Source organism: Cucumis melo, chromosome 3 (assembly GCF_025177605.1).
Source record: "Cucumis melo cultivar AY chromosome 3, USDA_Cmelo_AY_1.0, whole genome shotgun sequence".
Lineage (NCBI taxonomy): Eukaryota > Viridiplantae > Streptophyta > Magnoliopsida > Cucurbitales > Cucurbitaceae > Cucumis > Cucumis melo.
The window spans coordinates 26,714,504-26,728,805 of NC_066859.1; the positions used below are offsets into that span (position 1 = coordinate 26,714,504).

The window sequence follows — 14,302 nt, forward strand, 5'->3', positions numbered from 1 at the left end:
CATATTATCTTTTCCAAGATTTGAACCACGTAGAAACCTATATTATTTTATAATAATTCAACAATAATCAAATGTGTTAAATTAGTGGTTAAAGTAAACGTAGTCTGACGATAGATATTATTATCTTTTATTAGAGAGATGAAAAATTACGATCTTTCATTTTTTCACCAATATTTTTAGTATGTATAAGTGGGTTATCATGAAAGGAAAACTTGTAGAAGAAAGAATGTTGTGGAAGAGTGGGAGGAGAAGTAGGGCTTACGCCTTAACCAAGAATGATTCTTTTAGTCTTTTCATTATTTTGTGACAAAAAAAAAATCTACTTTTCCAGTTGTACAAATTTTAGAGTCCAACTTCATGAGATTAGATGTTTTAAGGTAAATATTAATTGATCCATGTTAAGTTTGCAATGGATTAGTTTAGTATGAGCGCTTTTGAAAAGTATCGATCTTTGAGATGATAAATCGCTTTCTTATTTTATCATTACTATTATTATGCAAAATAAATATATATAGCAACAAAATTTGGGTGTATTTGTTTTTTTTTTCTTCTATAATACAACAATAGTGAGAATTAGGGATCAAAACATGATCACATCTAAAATAGGAGGTCGAGATAATTATGCTAAGTTACGTTGTTGCTACCACTAATATTTTATGTTATCTTAATGGTTAATCTAAAATACTGTTAGTTATTAATATTCTAACTAAGTTATATTTATTTTGCCATTTTATAATTAAATTAAGTAAAATTAATTAATGCTTAATATAAAAATTTTATTTTATATATATTTGAAGTGATTAAATAATTACTTAATATCAAAATATATTAAATTATGTAAGTTTAATTTATTGATGACAATTACTTGCACTTAATACTTGAACTTTAGTTATAATAGTCCTTTAAAATTAAACCTAAATGTTTAATATCAATAATTAGGACTAATTTCAACTAAGGATAAGAATAGAGTAACAAAAGAAGAATTAATGTACCTAATTTAACTATTATTAAAAAGAAGTCAGAATTTTGTTATTTGTTTTAGAAAATGTATGACTTATTTCAAAAAGTTACAAATTTTAATATTGAGTTTTTTTATAAATAGTTCAAAATGCATTCATTAAATAAAAAACCTATGAATAAATAATACAATGCTAGATTTCTTAAAAATATATTATTGCACAAAAAAACTAATGAGATGGTAAATTATAAATAAAATAAAAATAAAAAATGATAAGTCCTATAATATAATTCAATTTAAATTTTAAATTAGGTAAAAATATTTTCTTTTGAGAATGCATGCAAATTTAAATTAGCTGGGCGTATATATTTAAAAATATATAAAAAATCATTTTAAAAAAATTAAAATCACTTATTTATCTCATTATTTCGGTACCCAAAAGTTAAGCTTCGCAAAAGAAAAGAACAAAAATAAGTAAATTGTTACGTGTAACTAAAACAAACATTTTACATTGTTATTTATGAAAAAAATATATAATTTATATATGATAAATTATTTTCGGTAATAAAAAATAAAAATAGAAAATTATTATTTATGGAAAAATATAATTTATATATAGTAAATTATTTTACTTAATGAGAAAGTAAAAATGATGATTATATATAAGTATCAGTAAATTAGGTATCAACATTGATGTTGTATACTTTGGTCCACGATTTCGTACATTTCTGAAAACATGGCAGCTACCACAGTTGCAAAAGTAAAGTTGTATATCGGATACATGATTTTCATGCCAACTTAATTTAATCTCGGACAATAATTTAAATACTTCTACAATAACCCTATGTTTGACAATAATTATTTAAATAGCATTAATTTTTTAAAAAGAATTCCAATAATCATGAAATAATATCTAGCAATTCAAACGAACTCCTGGAGAAAGCTTTAAATTATTGAAACTTAGATCAAAGTAGTCAAAGATAAATTAATCTCAAATTCTTAGCTTAAAAGTATAACTATCTAAATTGTATATAGGAACAAAATTCATGAAAAGTAGGCATGAAACTTCATAAATTTAGAGGACTATGTAGGCATATATATATATATATATATATATATATATATATATATATATATTATTATATTTAAACAGTAAGTTGTTCACGTGAAGGGGGAGATGATGGAGCCCTACTGAGACATGAAACTTCATAAACTGACCCACACTGATGGATGTAGGGTACGCGGTCATGCATGGTCTACCGACTGGCTGCCCTCTGATATTATGTCAATTTGAAGTTTCCAAAAACCTCCAATAATTAGGGATATGCCAAATTGGAGTGTCCAATGGGGAGGTCTTAATCATATCAGGCGTAATTGGGGGGTTAAGGTACAGTTGTGGAAGGGTTGATTGAGGTCTGATCTTTAGGCATTGGATGGAGCAGAATCTTTGGATGGTGGTCAAATTGTTGAACTGTTGTGATTCTGAGAGAGAGGCTCTTAGTCTTATGTTATTTCCCTTAAAAATAACGATAAACTAAAATTAAGAATGTGTTTACCAATACGACACGTTTACGTATATGATATCTAGTAGGAGCATGAAGAACATATAGCATGTGAAGTTTGAAAGATGGAAAAGATAGGTATTTTTGTGTTGTGGGGGACTTAGTTTGGTTATCAATAATTCAAATGAACAGCTTGGGATCCTTTGTCAAGACATATAAAACAAGACAAATAAAACCCCGACATGTCACAATTGGTTCTTGCTGTAATACACCCACTTGCATCCTTTTCATCTCAATTCAACTTGCACCCTACTGCACCCAATACTCGATAGTTATCTGTAATCTTAACCTCCACAAACATATAACCATCCTTCTACACAAACCCCCATAAAAAAATTATCGTGGTTTTGAATGTATGAGACATAGGTTCTAAAAGTTTTTCAACTAGTTTATATTTACTGGTTAGTGATGAATTAAAGAGCATTCTCGTTTACCATTCACTCTTTTGTAATTTAGAAAATTGTCATGAGAAAATATATTATAAGGGTTTGAACATAGAACCTCTTGCTTTAGCATCATCTTAAACAATATATGGAATTCTAACTTATTACTAATTGGCAAAGGAATGAATAATTTATGAATCTTTTTTACATCTTCTAAAATCTCAATCATGTTTTAGATGGTAGAGCTTAAACCATGCATTCAAGGCTAGTGATCCAGTAGGACAACATATTGAGACGCAGGATTAAAGCATTGTGATGTTTTTGCAAGAATACAACCTTATCTAACGTTTAGACATAATATTGTACGTAGCTTCTCCAACTGCAACAACAATATACTCGTCATTCACAATACCTTGCAACCTAATCTATGTGAGTTGAGTAAAAGCGTTATGTATTGTAAGTCTATGCAGCTAATACTGTGGAGCTTAAGAAGTTACGGTAGCCACTATTATTGTTTCTTGAGATCTTTAGCTTAAAAGAGAAAAGTTTGCAAGCAAAAGATTGAACTTAGTCTCGATTTTTTAATTGCCCTGATTTTTTAATTTTTTATTTGTTCGCTTCATGTTATAATTCCTCAAAAGAATTATTTGATGGACCAAAAAAAAAATCCTCCTTACAGTTTCCCCCACAAGCATCCAAAAGATTCCATTAAATGCATTTTCATCGTCTTCTACAACCCTCAATCTTCGAACTTGTTTAAATAAACCCCCTCGTTATCCTTCCCCATTACTCCATCTCTATAAACTCAAATTTCATATCACTTCCTTCTTAAAATGGCTTCCAAATCTCTTTCTTTACCAACCATTCTGTTGCTCTCTCTTCTCCTTTGCTCAGCTCTGGCCACCCCATGCGACCAACCCAAAACCAAGCCAGCACCGTCAGTGCCCAAGAAAAAACCCGCCATCCCCAAAATAATCCGGCCACCGGCGGCATCTTCTCCGGCAGTACAATCGAGTTACTGTCCAAAAGACACCTTGAAGTTGGGCGTTTGTGCCGATATTCTTGGAATTGGGAGTGTCGTAATTGGGAGCCCTGTTTCGAACGAGTGCTGTGCTCTTCTTAGTGGGCTGACAGATGTTGAAGCTGCTGCTTGTCTTTGTACCGCCATTAAAGCCAATGTTCTTGGAATTAACTTGGATATCCCTGTTTCACTCAGTTTGCTCATCAGCTCTTGCCAAAAAACTCTTCCCGCTGGCTACCAGTGTAAATGATCAAAGTTTGGTTTTTGTTTAATGGGGTTTCTTTGTTTTGGTTGGTATTTAAGTTCTGTGTGGGTCAAATAAACTTTTGCCTTAATTCGGGTGAGCTTTTGTTTTTCTGTCATCAATCATCATTAGTAATTACTCTCTAGCAAGTGTTATATATTATTAATTTCACCCTGTGATTTGTGTTATTTCGTTTCATTTGTCTTTGATGTAATTTTTTCTCTAAATATGCCTACTAGTTTTTCACTCTGTTGTCTACATCTAAGACTACTACATCAAATTAATGAAATGAGCCAAATGGAAATTGTGTATTTTTCAAAATCAAATGATGTCTCACTAATTATGTAAATAAGAAAATGATGGAGGGGAAAACGTGATTAATCCAAATTCATGACCAATAAAGGGAGATCCGTCCCTAAAGAAGAACTCTCTCAAATAATTTAAGTTCATTTTTTGGTAATGAAGATGACTATAATTCTATAAGAAGCTTCCACATTAATGAAGAAATTACTTTCTACCTACAAAGAATAAATTCAGAGTCAACTGTTAAATTCAATCCATACATGAGACCACAGCCTCAGCTAATCTCAATAATCCACTAATCCAAAAAAGTTCTGAAATTTAAATTAAGATTGAAGTTAATAGTTAATAGAAGGAATTCTACCCAAAAAAGAACAAAAGAAAACTCAAACAAGGAAGGGTTATCAGTAATTTAAATAATGTTTTCTATCAATAGTTCTGCTTTAATTTTTCAATTTGCCTTTTGTTTTAAACTCTTTGTTTGTAATGAAATAAAATCTAGAACAAATTAAACTAATCACACTTAGATTTGATTTATATAATTTTAGAATTACTATTTCAAATCATGGTTGTGTTTTTATAGAATTGTTGACTTGAGACACATAATATTTATTAAGTGAGAGAGACATAAAATGATGGAGCACCTCAATCTAATGATGTTGAACCCAGATTTAATAATCATAATATCTATACCTACATTAGGGTTCCAAAAAAACAATTCCTACTGAAATTGTTAAGCTGGTAGAATTTTATTTGGGTGATGAAGTTCAAAATCTTTCCAATGGGTGTTTGGTGGGTTTTCGTTTTCATGTATTCATAATGGACAGGGCACTATTCGGCCACAGAAATTCTCACATGGAGTGAATTTACGATATGACTAGACAATACCATCTTAGGTTTTCTTCCAAAATAATGCCATTCGGATCTGATTCTGTAATAATATCCAAATTGAATTACTTGTACAGTGTTCGTCTGTGATAAAACAATACATTATTGTAGAGAAATCATTTCACCCCCACAGATTAGATTGATCCTCCCCTTAGATAATCTTCATTTTCATTATAAAAGGGGATTCTGATTTTGGATTCTGTCCACTAAAATTGGGAGGCTCAGGATTACACGTTGAAAATATTAAAGATGAAGAAAATTTTGTATCTTTGTTATAGACATGAATTACTTCTCATATTGTCACTAAGAAGACTTCAGCCAGAATGCCCATAACCTATAGATATCTGAGGAAGTCCCGTAGAGGAATGCATGATAATGCTACTCTCTGACATTGTTACATCAATAAAACCATTCTTTCTATCTTTCTTTCCTTAATGTAGGCACCATAATGCAAATGGGGGAGCCTGAATTGGTTGTAATTCTAGTCATATTTGCTTAAGATCTGCACTGCCAAAACTTCAACCAACATTTTCAGTATATTCCAAGATGAAAACACACCAATTTCATAAGAAAATCCTAGTTTTTTCTTTCGGACTCGCTGTTTCTTCTATTCAATCGTGTTTTCCTTCAAGATAATATCTGATAATTATAGCATTTGGAACTTGCGAACACAGGATTAGTGAAGGATGACCATTTCAAATTCACTGTTTAGGATTGGGCAGCAGAAAATTTTAACTAGTCCACACTGAAGTTTCTGATACATGATACATTTAACGTTGGTGAGAGATGAACTAACCATTCCATAAAGTACTCTTGAGTTGTTGAAGGCTTTAAGGTTTGTTTTAGGTGTTCAAACCCAGAAGAAATGAAAGGATAGAACTATATCACAATAGGAAAAGTTACAGGATAAACAAGTAGTTCGAGATACTTCCACCCACTTTCTTGGGGTCTCGCTGAAGTCCTAATTTACTGACAAAAATGCTGAACCCCCTCCTTCCATACTCTTCCATTTATGACCTTACCTCATCACATCCTCCCTTACTAACTAGTAATATAACCTTATAATATCCAGAATTATGTTTGTATCAGTTTCATATGGTGACTTCTATAATCTATAGGTTATCTATCAAACTTTTCGGCGAGCAGGAATCTGGTTAGAAAATTGATTGAATTGGAAAGTTCGATACAAGTTAGCTGCGAGCTAGTGACTTTAATATCTTGAATCCGATGAGGAAAATTGCAGTAGCAGCTCAAAATCTTGGGCATACTAAGTTCTTCGTGTTTACTTCTGGGTTGAAGTTAAATTGCATAAAAGTCATTTGTGACAAAAACCAACACTGAAGATCTAACTGTATACTACACGAATATGATGTTTAGTTCTGGATTGAAGTACTAATAGAACTTGGTTGTGGATAAACCTTGGGCCTGAGAAATGGGCTTGTCAATTGATCCTTTTTAAATTTCTTAATGTACATATGGAGTCCCCAGATACAGCAAGCTACCTGCTTTGAACCAATAAAGGATTTGGAACTAGATTTTGAAAATACCAACTTTTCAGCTGGCTATTTTAGGGTAGGAGGAAAAGATGAACCATTTGAGCCGCGGAGGAATTACACTACAAATCATTGGAGAGATCAGGTTGAATTCAGTGTAGAAAAAAAAATTAGCCATTTGAGAAGTGGAGAAATTCCACTACGAATCATTGATTGAGTTGGATTCGAATCATATGGGTTAAAATTAATAATATGAATTTCTGAACTTTTTCCAATTCAGAGTTAGCTGACATTGATAGGTGGTTATTGTATCTAGTTGTGTTAGTTGGAATGTAGACTCAATCAAGATAGATACTTGTCAAAGAGGTTTAATCAAGCACTTAGAAGAAAAGGCCAAGGAAGAGGTAGTTTGTTGGAGGAAGAACCAATTAAGAAAACAGATTACAATTGCTTCTAAGTTACAACTTTAAGGCCGATTTGCAATATCAAATTCATTTCGTCTTTTAGCTTCAACTCAATCCTCTTTTTTATTGTTTTCGATCTTCAAGATTCCATGTTTATTCTGTCATCGATTCCTACTTCTTCAACTTTAGCATTCTTTAGATTGAGGGATGAGATGAGAAAAGAAAAGGGTGTGAATGGATGAGAATGAAGATGAGTGAATCCAAGGAAGTTGCTATCAGAAATCTTCATAGATCAAATGGTAGATTGGGGAACCCACTCCCTTCTCTAAAGACGTCATGCTGTCAGAACAGAATGATTGGATCCCAGAAAGTTGATTGGGAGGTCATTTCACGAGATGCTCTTTTCTTCTAAGTAAATACGTCATCTCTAACTTGGATACTGACAATTTAATTTTCTTTTCTTTCCTTTTCTTTTCAAAAATAAAACACAAACAGACACACTCTTTACCATCTCTCATAGGTAAATGATGACAATTCCACAGCCAAAAGAAGCTGTACAGTGAAACATGACAAATAGGAAAAAAATCATCATGCATAAAGCTTCATGTTGGCAGTGCCATTTTAAAACAAAATTATTGGTTTATTATCTTAGGCTTGTTCCCCCACTATGATTGTTTTGTGTATACCACTGTTATATGCAATTAAGATTAAACAATAATGATAAATTTGTCTTTACTAAACTCCGCACATTTTCTTATCTTGAATGCCATGTTCAGTTCTTAAACCATGAGCTTGTTCAGGATTGTAATCTCAAGCCCACGGTTTGAAAATTTTATTACCTTCTCTCTTTCCACTTTAATCAACCAAACCCTCTTTTCCTACTACTTTCACAACAGTTACATTCTAAGAAATTCTTTTAGTAAAGTAAGACAGATAAGGAAAGAGGAGCAGTAATGGTAAAAGGTACAAAACCGGAACAGAACGAAAAACGAAGAAGAAAACACCAGAAAAGAAAGAAACGACACAAATTGGATCCTATTCATGTACAACAAATGAGACATGGATCTTTTTTTTTCTTTTATGAATATCAGAATCTGAGAATAGTTTGTTCATTCAAGATTTTGTTGAAATAACAGCCTGGGGAAAGGACAGATAATTTAGCACTAACAACTAGTACAATGGACCCAACATTTTCATACATCGCTGCTCAAACTTTGGATGCAGTAATCAAATTTCTCTCTCTCTCTCTGTCTCAGTCTCAGTCTCTACCTGTTCGCTCAAGCATCATCTTCTCACCATCAGCCTAAGCACAACCAAAGAGATATCACCCACCTACATCCACAATGGCGAAAAGGGGTTTACTTTTCATCAAGTCTGCTACTACTGTAAAAATGTGGGTTATATAATAATCAAGAGCAATGAAATTCAAGCAACCATATGTTGCATCCACAATTGAATCATTGATTTTTCTTGTTTCATTAAATTGATATTAGACCTCAATGAATCCATCATCAAATTCTAGAAAAATAAAGCTTCGAAAATGTACCTTAGAAACATTCATCCAATTGACGTGGCTCAACAAGGATATAAAGTGGCTTTCCATCCAGCCTACGCTGTCCCTTAATTACAGGGAATTTCAAAAAAGCAAAGTTTAGTTAATTTAATTACATGATTAATAAAGGATAGAATTAAATTAAAAGAGAGATTATTCTCTGACGATTACTACCTTAACTTCGCGCAATCCGACAACACAAGCACATTCAACCACTTCAGCACCCATCCGTTCTAACAACATAAAATGATAATTAAAGAAAACCAAATTAATGAAACCCAAACTAATTTATTAAAATAATCACGGACCCATTTAAATTTAATTCTTTATTTTCAAGATAACGAGGGAAACATAATCATGCATAATAATGATTTTAATCAAGAAATCTAAAAAACCATGATGAATCCCATTCTTTTGTTTTCTAGTCCAGAAAAGACCATGGACATAAAACAAGCAAAATTTTCCCACGGATTTGCTTTTTTAAGGTTTAATGATAAGAAATATCCCAAAATTAATTCATCGATCCTCAATTTTGACAAGGTGATATTCTTATGAAATAATTCCAAAACTAAAAAAACAGAGTACCGAAGAACCTGAACATACCCAGAAGCCCGATTGCCGCCGATAAGGTTCCACCAGTGGCCACCAAATCATCAATAACCAATGCACGTTCCCCAGTTTTCACAGCATCTATTTGCATTTCTAAGCAATCTGTTCCATACTCTAAATCATAAGCTTCTGATATTACTTCACCTGTAAACACAGTCGAAAGACAAAAATTTCAATCAATTAGCCAACCCCACATGCCAAATGCTTGAAAAATAAAAACTTTTACCAGGAAGCTTTCTGGGTTTGCGTAAAGGAACGAACTTTGCTCCAATGGATAAAGCAATCGAAGGACCAAACATGAATCCTCTGGCTTCTACACCTGCATGATGTCAAAGTATTTGCAAAATCAGATCGCAGTCCTGCTTAGTGGGGAAAATGTCTAAAACGTGTTTGATTGAAATGGTAATTAAGCGGGCCAAAATAAAAAGTTTAAAAGATAATCATAGTTTCTTAGGGAAAGGAAAGCATTGTGTGTTTTTTTAAAAGGGTAAGAGATGTGGACAGCAAAGTACAAGAAGAAAGTTTTACTTTTCTTCAAGGAACATCCAATGAACCGTGTGAAAGAAGAGAGAGAAACACTAAATCAGTAAAAGAAAAAAAGAAGAAGAAATCACTCCTCGACAAACCCCTATAGTTCTCTCCTTCCATTTAAGCTGACAAAAAAAACAGAGGAGTTGAGGAACCCCTAGAAAGTTACAAGAGGAAAAGAAAAAATCAGTACAACTTTTGATCACTGAAGAAGCAAGAAAAATCATCGGTCAATGCCGGTAAAGAAGAGAAACAAAACTTTTCAGTTATATTCCATCGTGTTAAAGAGAAAGAAAAGAGAAAGAAGAGGAGAAGAAAACCAGCGACAACAGAGATGTTCATTCCCCTGTAACGATCTACAAAAATGTCGACAGTATCCTTAAACGCCTTATGATCAAGCAACAACGTAGTAATATCTTGAAACATTATCCCTGTCAACAAAAAACAAAAACAAGATTAACTTGAAATTCAATTAAAAATGTGTAGAGAATCATGATTTAGATAAGAACAAACCAGGCTTAGGGAAGTGAGGAACAACTCTAATGGCTTGAGAGATGCCTTGAAGCCTGGGGTCTCCCTTAAGACCATTTTCTGCAGCAAACATTTCTGTGGGGTTGTGAGAAAAGAATGAACTTTGTGAAAGAAGAAGAAGAAGAAGAAGAAGAAGAAGAAGAAGAAGAAGTGGGGTTTTAATGGAGGTTTTAGGGTGGAGAAAGTGTTTTTAAACAGAAAAATGAAATGAAGTAAAAGTTTAGAAGAAGAGAGGAAGGAGGAAGGAGGAAGGAGGAAGGGGGAAGGAGAGGCGTTTGGAAAAGATGGGTCTTATCTAAGATGTTGGAATAATGGAGTGTGTGTTTTTAATATATATTTGGGGGTTGTTTTGTTTTGTTTATCAACGTTGTCCCGACCATAATACCTTGCAACAGATAATTAAGGACCTCCATCCTTTCCCACGCGCTAACCATCGCACCTGTAAATCACCTCTTTAAATCAAACCCTTCATTCTCATTTGACTTTCTTTTTCCTACTTTTTTAATTAAAGGATATGTGTTTAACTACTTCCATTTTAATTCTCCTTCACAGGGAATTAGCTTTCGAGTTAATTTTAAATTGATTCAAATGAGTTTTGGGGTTGGTGTTGAACTGAATTTCTAATGTTTTGGTTAAAGCTCTTTCTTGATTTTTGGATAACTATATTTGGTTTTCAAATTAATGATACCCCTAGAAAAAGTTTTCCTATCATTAAACAGTTTATACTTTTTGTGTAAAAATTGAGTAGAGTCTTACTAATTAACTAATAAAAGGTTGTCAAGTAACCACACTACTTTTACTAATTTTCTTTGTCAAACAATATTTCATGTCAACTTCGACCACAAAACATTATAACGTTCCTCTCATCCCCGTCAAATTTCTTCTTCGCAACATCAATATTAAGTTTGAAAAAAACAAGTGGATGAGAATGTCGAGTAGAACGAATTCTCTCTTTCCAATATTAATTCTCGTCGCAACCATAATGAATATTAGTTTCAATAGAGTAGATTAAAAAGTTGGATAAATGTAACAAGTCTATTGATTTTTGACGATCACAAATTACACTACACAAAAATTTGAAAAGGACTTGAAAAGAGTGAATTGAAAAAACATAGGTATATGAATTTGTAGTGTTGTAGAACATGAAAAGAACAAAAGAATCCATCCACAAAAAACAATGAAAAAAGTGGAACTCCGAAATTTTGAATATTTGATTCGGAATCAATGGTTCGGCTTTTCATACAAATCCCAACCGCCCCCCGCCCCGATTTTAGAACATACAAATTTTAAAACACACACATTTATCTTAATAATTTAATTATCCTCTATTTGTGACATATTAACGTTCCAACTTTGTTTCCAAACCCCATAAAGATTCGTATAAATGCCTTCTCTTTCTCTTCCCCTTTTTCTTATTATTCTAAAATGGACTTTTCCATCACCCATTTGTCTCACATTAACAAAATAAAACACATCAATATCAATGGGACTTTATCCTGTTTTGTTACTATATTAATTATCAATATTTTACGATACATTCCAACTTAACAATTAATCATTTCTTTAGGGGGTAAGGTAGTTATATTTTACTTTAGTTTTTGGTCCTATTAAAGTATATGTGTTGGATATGGCTTGCAACATACTTTTTTTTTCTTTCTTTCTTTCTTTCTTTCTTTCTTTTTCATTTAATGGCTCGAGATTTTATTTTACTTTGTTTACCCATTTGGTTTATTTTTATAACGAAATTTATGTAAATTAGAGTGGATATAAAAAAAGTATTTTTTTTATAATTAAAATAATATAAAATATGACTTGGTGTTAACGTTTGTTTATTTATATTTATTTTATTAGGCCTAACTACTTTGATAGTGAACTAAATCTTTTCTACGAATCTAAAATGTGTAGTGGAAAAAGAATATGGTGATACATTATAGGGATTAAATATCTAATAAAATAAATGATACATTTTGTCTTCATTAACATCAATTATTAGTGTTGAAAATACTTCAATTCTTAATTTATTTTTATTTTTTGGTCTCGTTGACTGTAAAAAAACAGTTAAAGATAAAATAAAACATATCAAAATAAATTAAATTAAATTATACAACGACGTATCAAATAGGTCGAAAGCGAAGAATATTTTTTGAGATTTCGAAATTAGCTAGACATGTATATTACTATTATTGAGGTTAAAAAATCTAAATATATAGATCGAAAGTTGGATTTTTAATCGATTCAAAATTAGACTTTCAAATATTATTAATTTGGAAAAAGAAAAAAGAAAAATGTTAAATGGAATAAAACATTTGTGAACATTTTTGTGGCCTCGTACCCATCAATGTTGTAATGTTATTATAACAAGTACAATGGTAAAAATCCTATCTTTACATTCTTTTGATAAAAGTAGGAATATCTTTGAACAGCCCTAAGTTCACACATTTGCCTATTTTGACCAACTTAGCTTTAGAAAAAAATAATACACAAGTCTTCAAATAATTGTCCTTTTTTTAAGGATAAAATAAGTGATGCAAAAAGTAATACTTATTATAGATTACGTAACGATAGATTGGATGTGATATTAGTTTTGTCATTTAAAATTATTCCATGTTGGTTGTTATATTAGTTTTGTCATTTAAAATTATTCCATGTTGGTTGTTATATTAGTTTTGCCATTTATAAAATATACAGTCATTTTAAATGAAATAATGAAATGGTTAAAATGTGTCTCTATTATTCTTAACAGATACATTCATTTTATGTTTTTAGATTATTTACTTACAATTTTTAGATGTTAAATTAATACATAATTAAATCCACACTTACTAAAGCATCACAAATTTAAATTTAAATACTAAATTATTACTTCTTTACGTATAGAAATAAAGTGTTTCTTATTTTTTTTTTGTTGGTCTTTTAAGTTGTAAGTTTAATTTAAATTTAGTGAACGTATCTCGAGTTGCTTTGATATTTTATTTTGAATATTTGAGTTTCAGTTTCGTTCCTAAATTTTACCTTTAATCAAAAAATTTAGTTATACACTCGTTTCTAATATTTGGTATTAATATTTATTAACAAATTTGAATTCATTTAAAAGTTCAATGAAAGATTAAATTTAATAAAGACGAAAAACAATCTAACATACTTTAACTTAATTGAATTAAGATAAATATTTAGCAAAATTTTTAAATAAAAACACATATCTCAAAGCCAAAAATAAACTCGAAACAAAACTCGTCACTAACATTATGAAATTTAGGTAACTAAGTGGGAAATAAATTCAAAATTTAGTGACTGAAGGATGAAATTTTGAAATTGAATGAAGCAAATAGAAAGTAAATTTTTGAAATACTGTTTGCTCAAAGACATGGATGATTTATTGCACATTTATGTGTGTATCAAAACATAATAATAATAATAATAAATAAATAAATAAAAGCAATAAATAGAAGGGGTTTCGTGGTGGTAGAAATTAACTACCAAAGATTTGATGGCCTGCCAAAAAAATCTTTTAAAAGACTCAATAAATATTGATGTGATGTATCATCACGAAACTGATTTTGACAATTAATTGCCAAATTTAATGCAAAATCCAAATGGAACAACAAAATATCATGCTCTCTCACATTTTCCCTAAAATTAAAATATAACACCCCTAAACAAAACTATCCATAGCAAATAAATACAACACGATCTCTCCAAGATAAAAATCTATCACTTATAAATTATGTTACAAACACGTACTTATAATTACTATATTTTTAATTTCTTTAAAATGTTGTTATGTGCTTGTTTATTATTTTTAAATAAATAAGGTTAGAGCATGAATTAT

At 31.0% G+C, this 14,302-nt stretch overlaps 2 protein-coding genes across 3 annotated transcripts; one reads left to right on the forward strand and one right to left on the reverse strand.

The window, feature by feature from the left end:
* The first annotated feature begins 3,305 nt into the window (after positions 1-3,305).
* Positions 3,306-4,414, forward strand: LOC103488322 (pEARLI1-like lipid transfer protein 1). The gene has a single exon (XM_008447013.3). The coding sequence runs from the start codon at positions 3,737-3,739 to the stop codon at positions 4,172-4,174; it is 438 nt and encodes a 145-aa protein (XP_008445235.1). The 5' UTR covers positions 3,306-3,736; the 3' UTR covers positions 4,175-4,414.
* A 3,850-nt stretch (positions 4,415-8,264) lies between these two features.
* Positions 8,265-10,837, reverse strand: LOC103488321 (adenine phosphoribosyltransferase 5-like). Of its 2 annotated transcripts, none has more exons than XM_008447012.3 (7): positions 10,456-10,837; positions 10,263-10,373; positions 9,641-9,733; positions 9,409-9,558; positions 8,980-9,038; positions 8,800-8,872; positions 8,265-8,585 (listed from the first exon to the last, which is right to left on the reverse strand). In XM_008447012.3, exons 1-6 carry the CDS (start codon positions 10,544-10,546, stop codon positions 8,801-8,803), a joined length of 576 nt encoding a protein of 191 aa, XP_008445234.2. In that variant the 5' UTR covers positions 10,547-10,837; the 3' UTR covers positions 8,265-8,585; position 8,800. The 2 variants fall into 2 exon arrangements, with proteins under 2 accessions (XP_008445234.2, XP_050938139.1); XM_051082182.1 differs by having other exon boundaries at positions 8,265-8,636; positions 10,456-10,788.
* Positions 10,838-14,302: the final 3,465 nt, after the last annotated feature.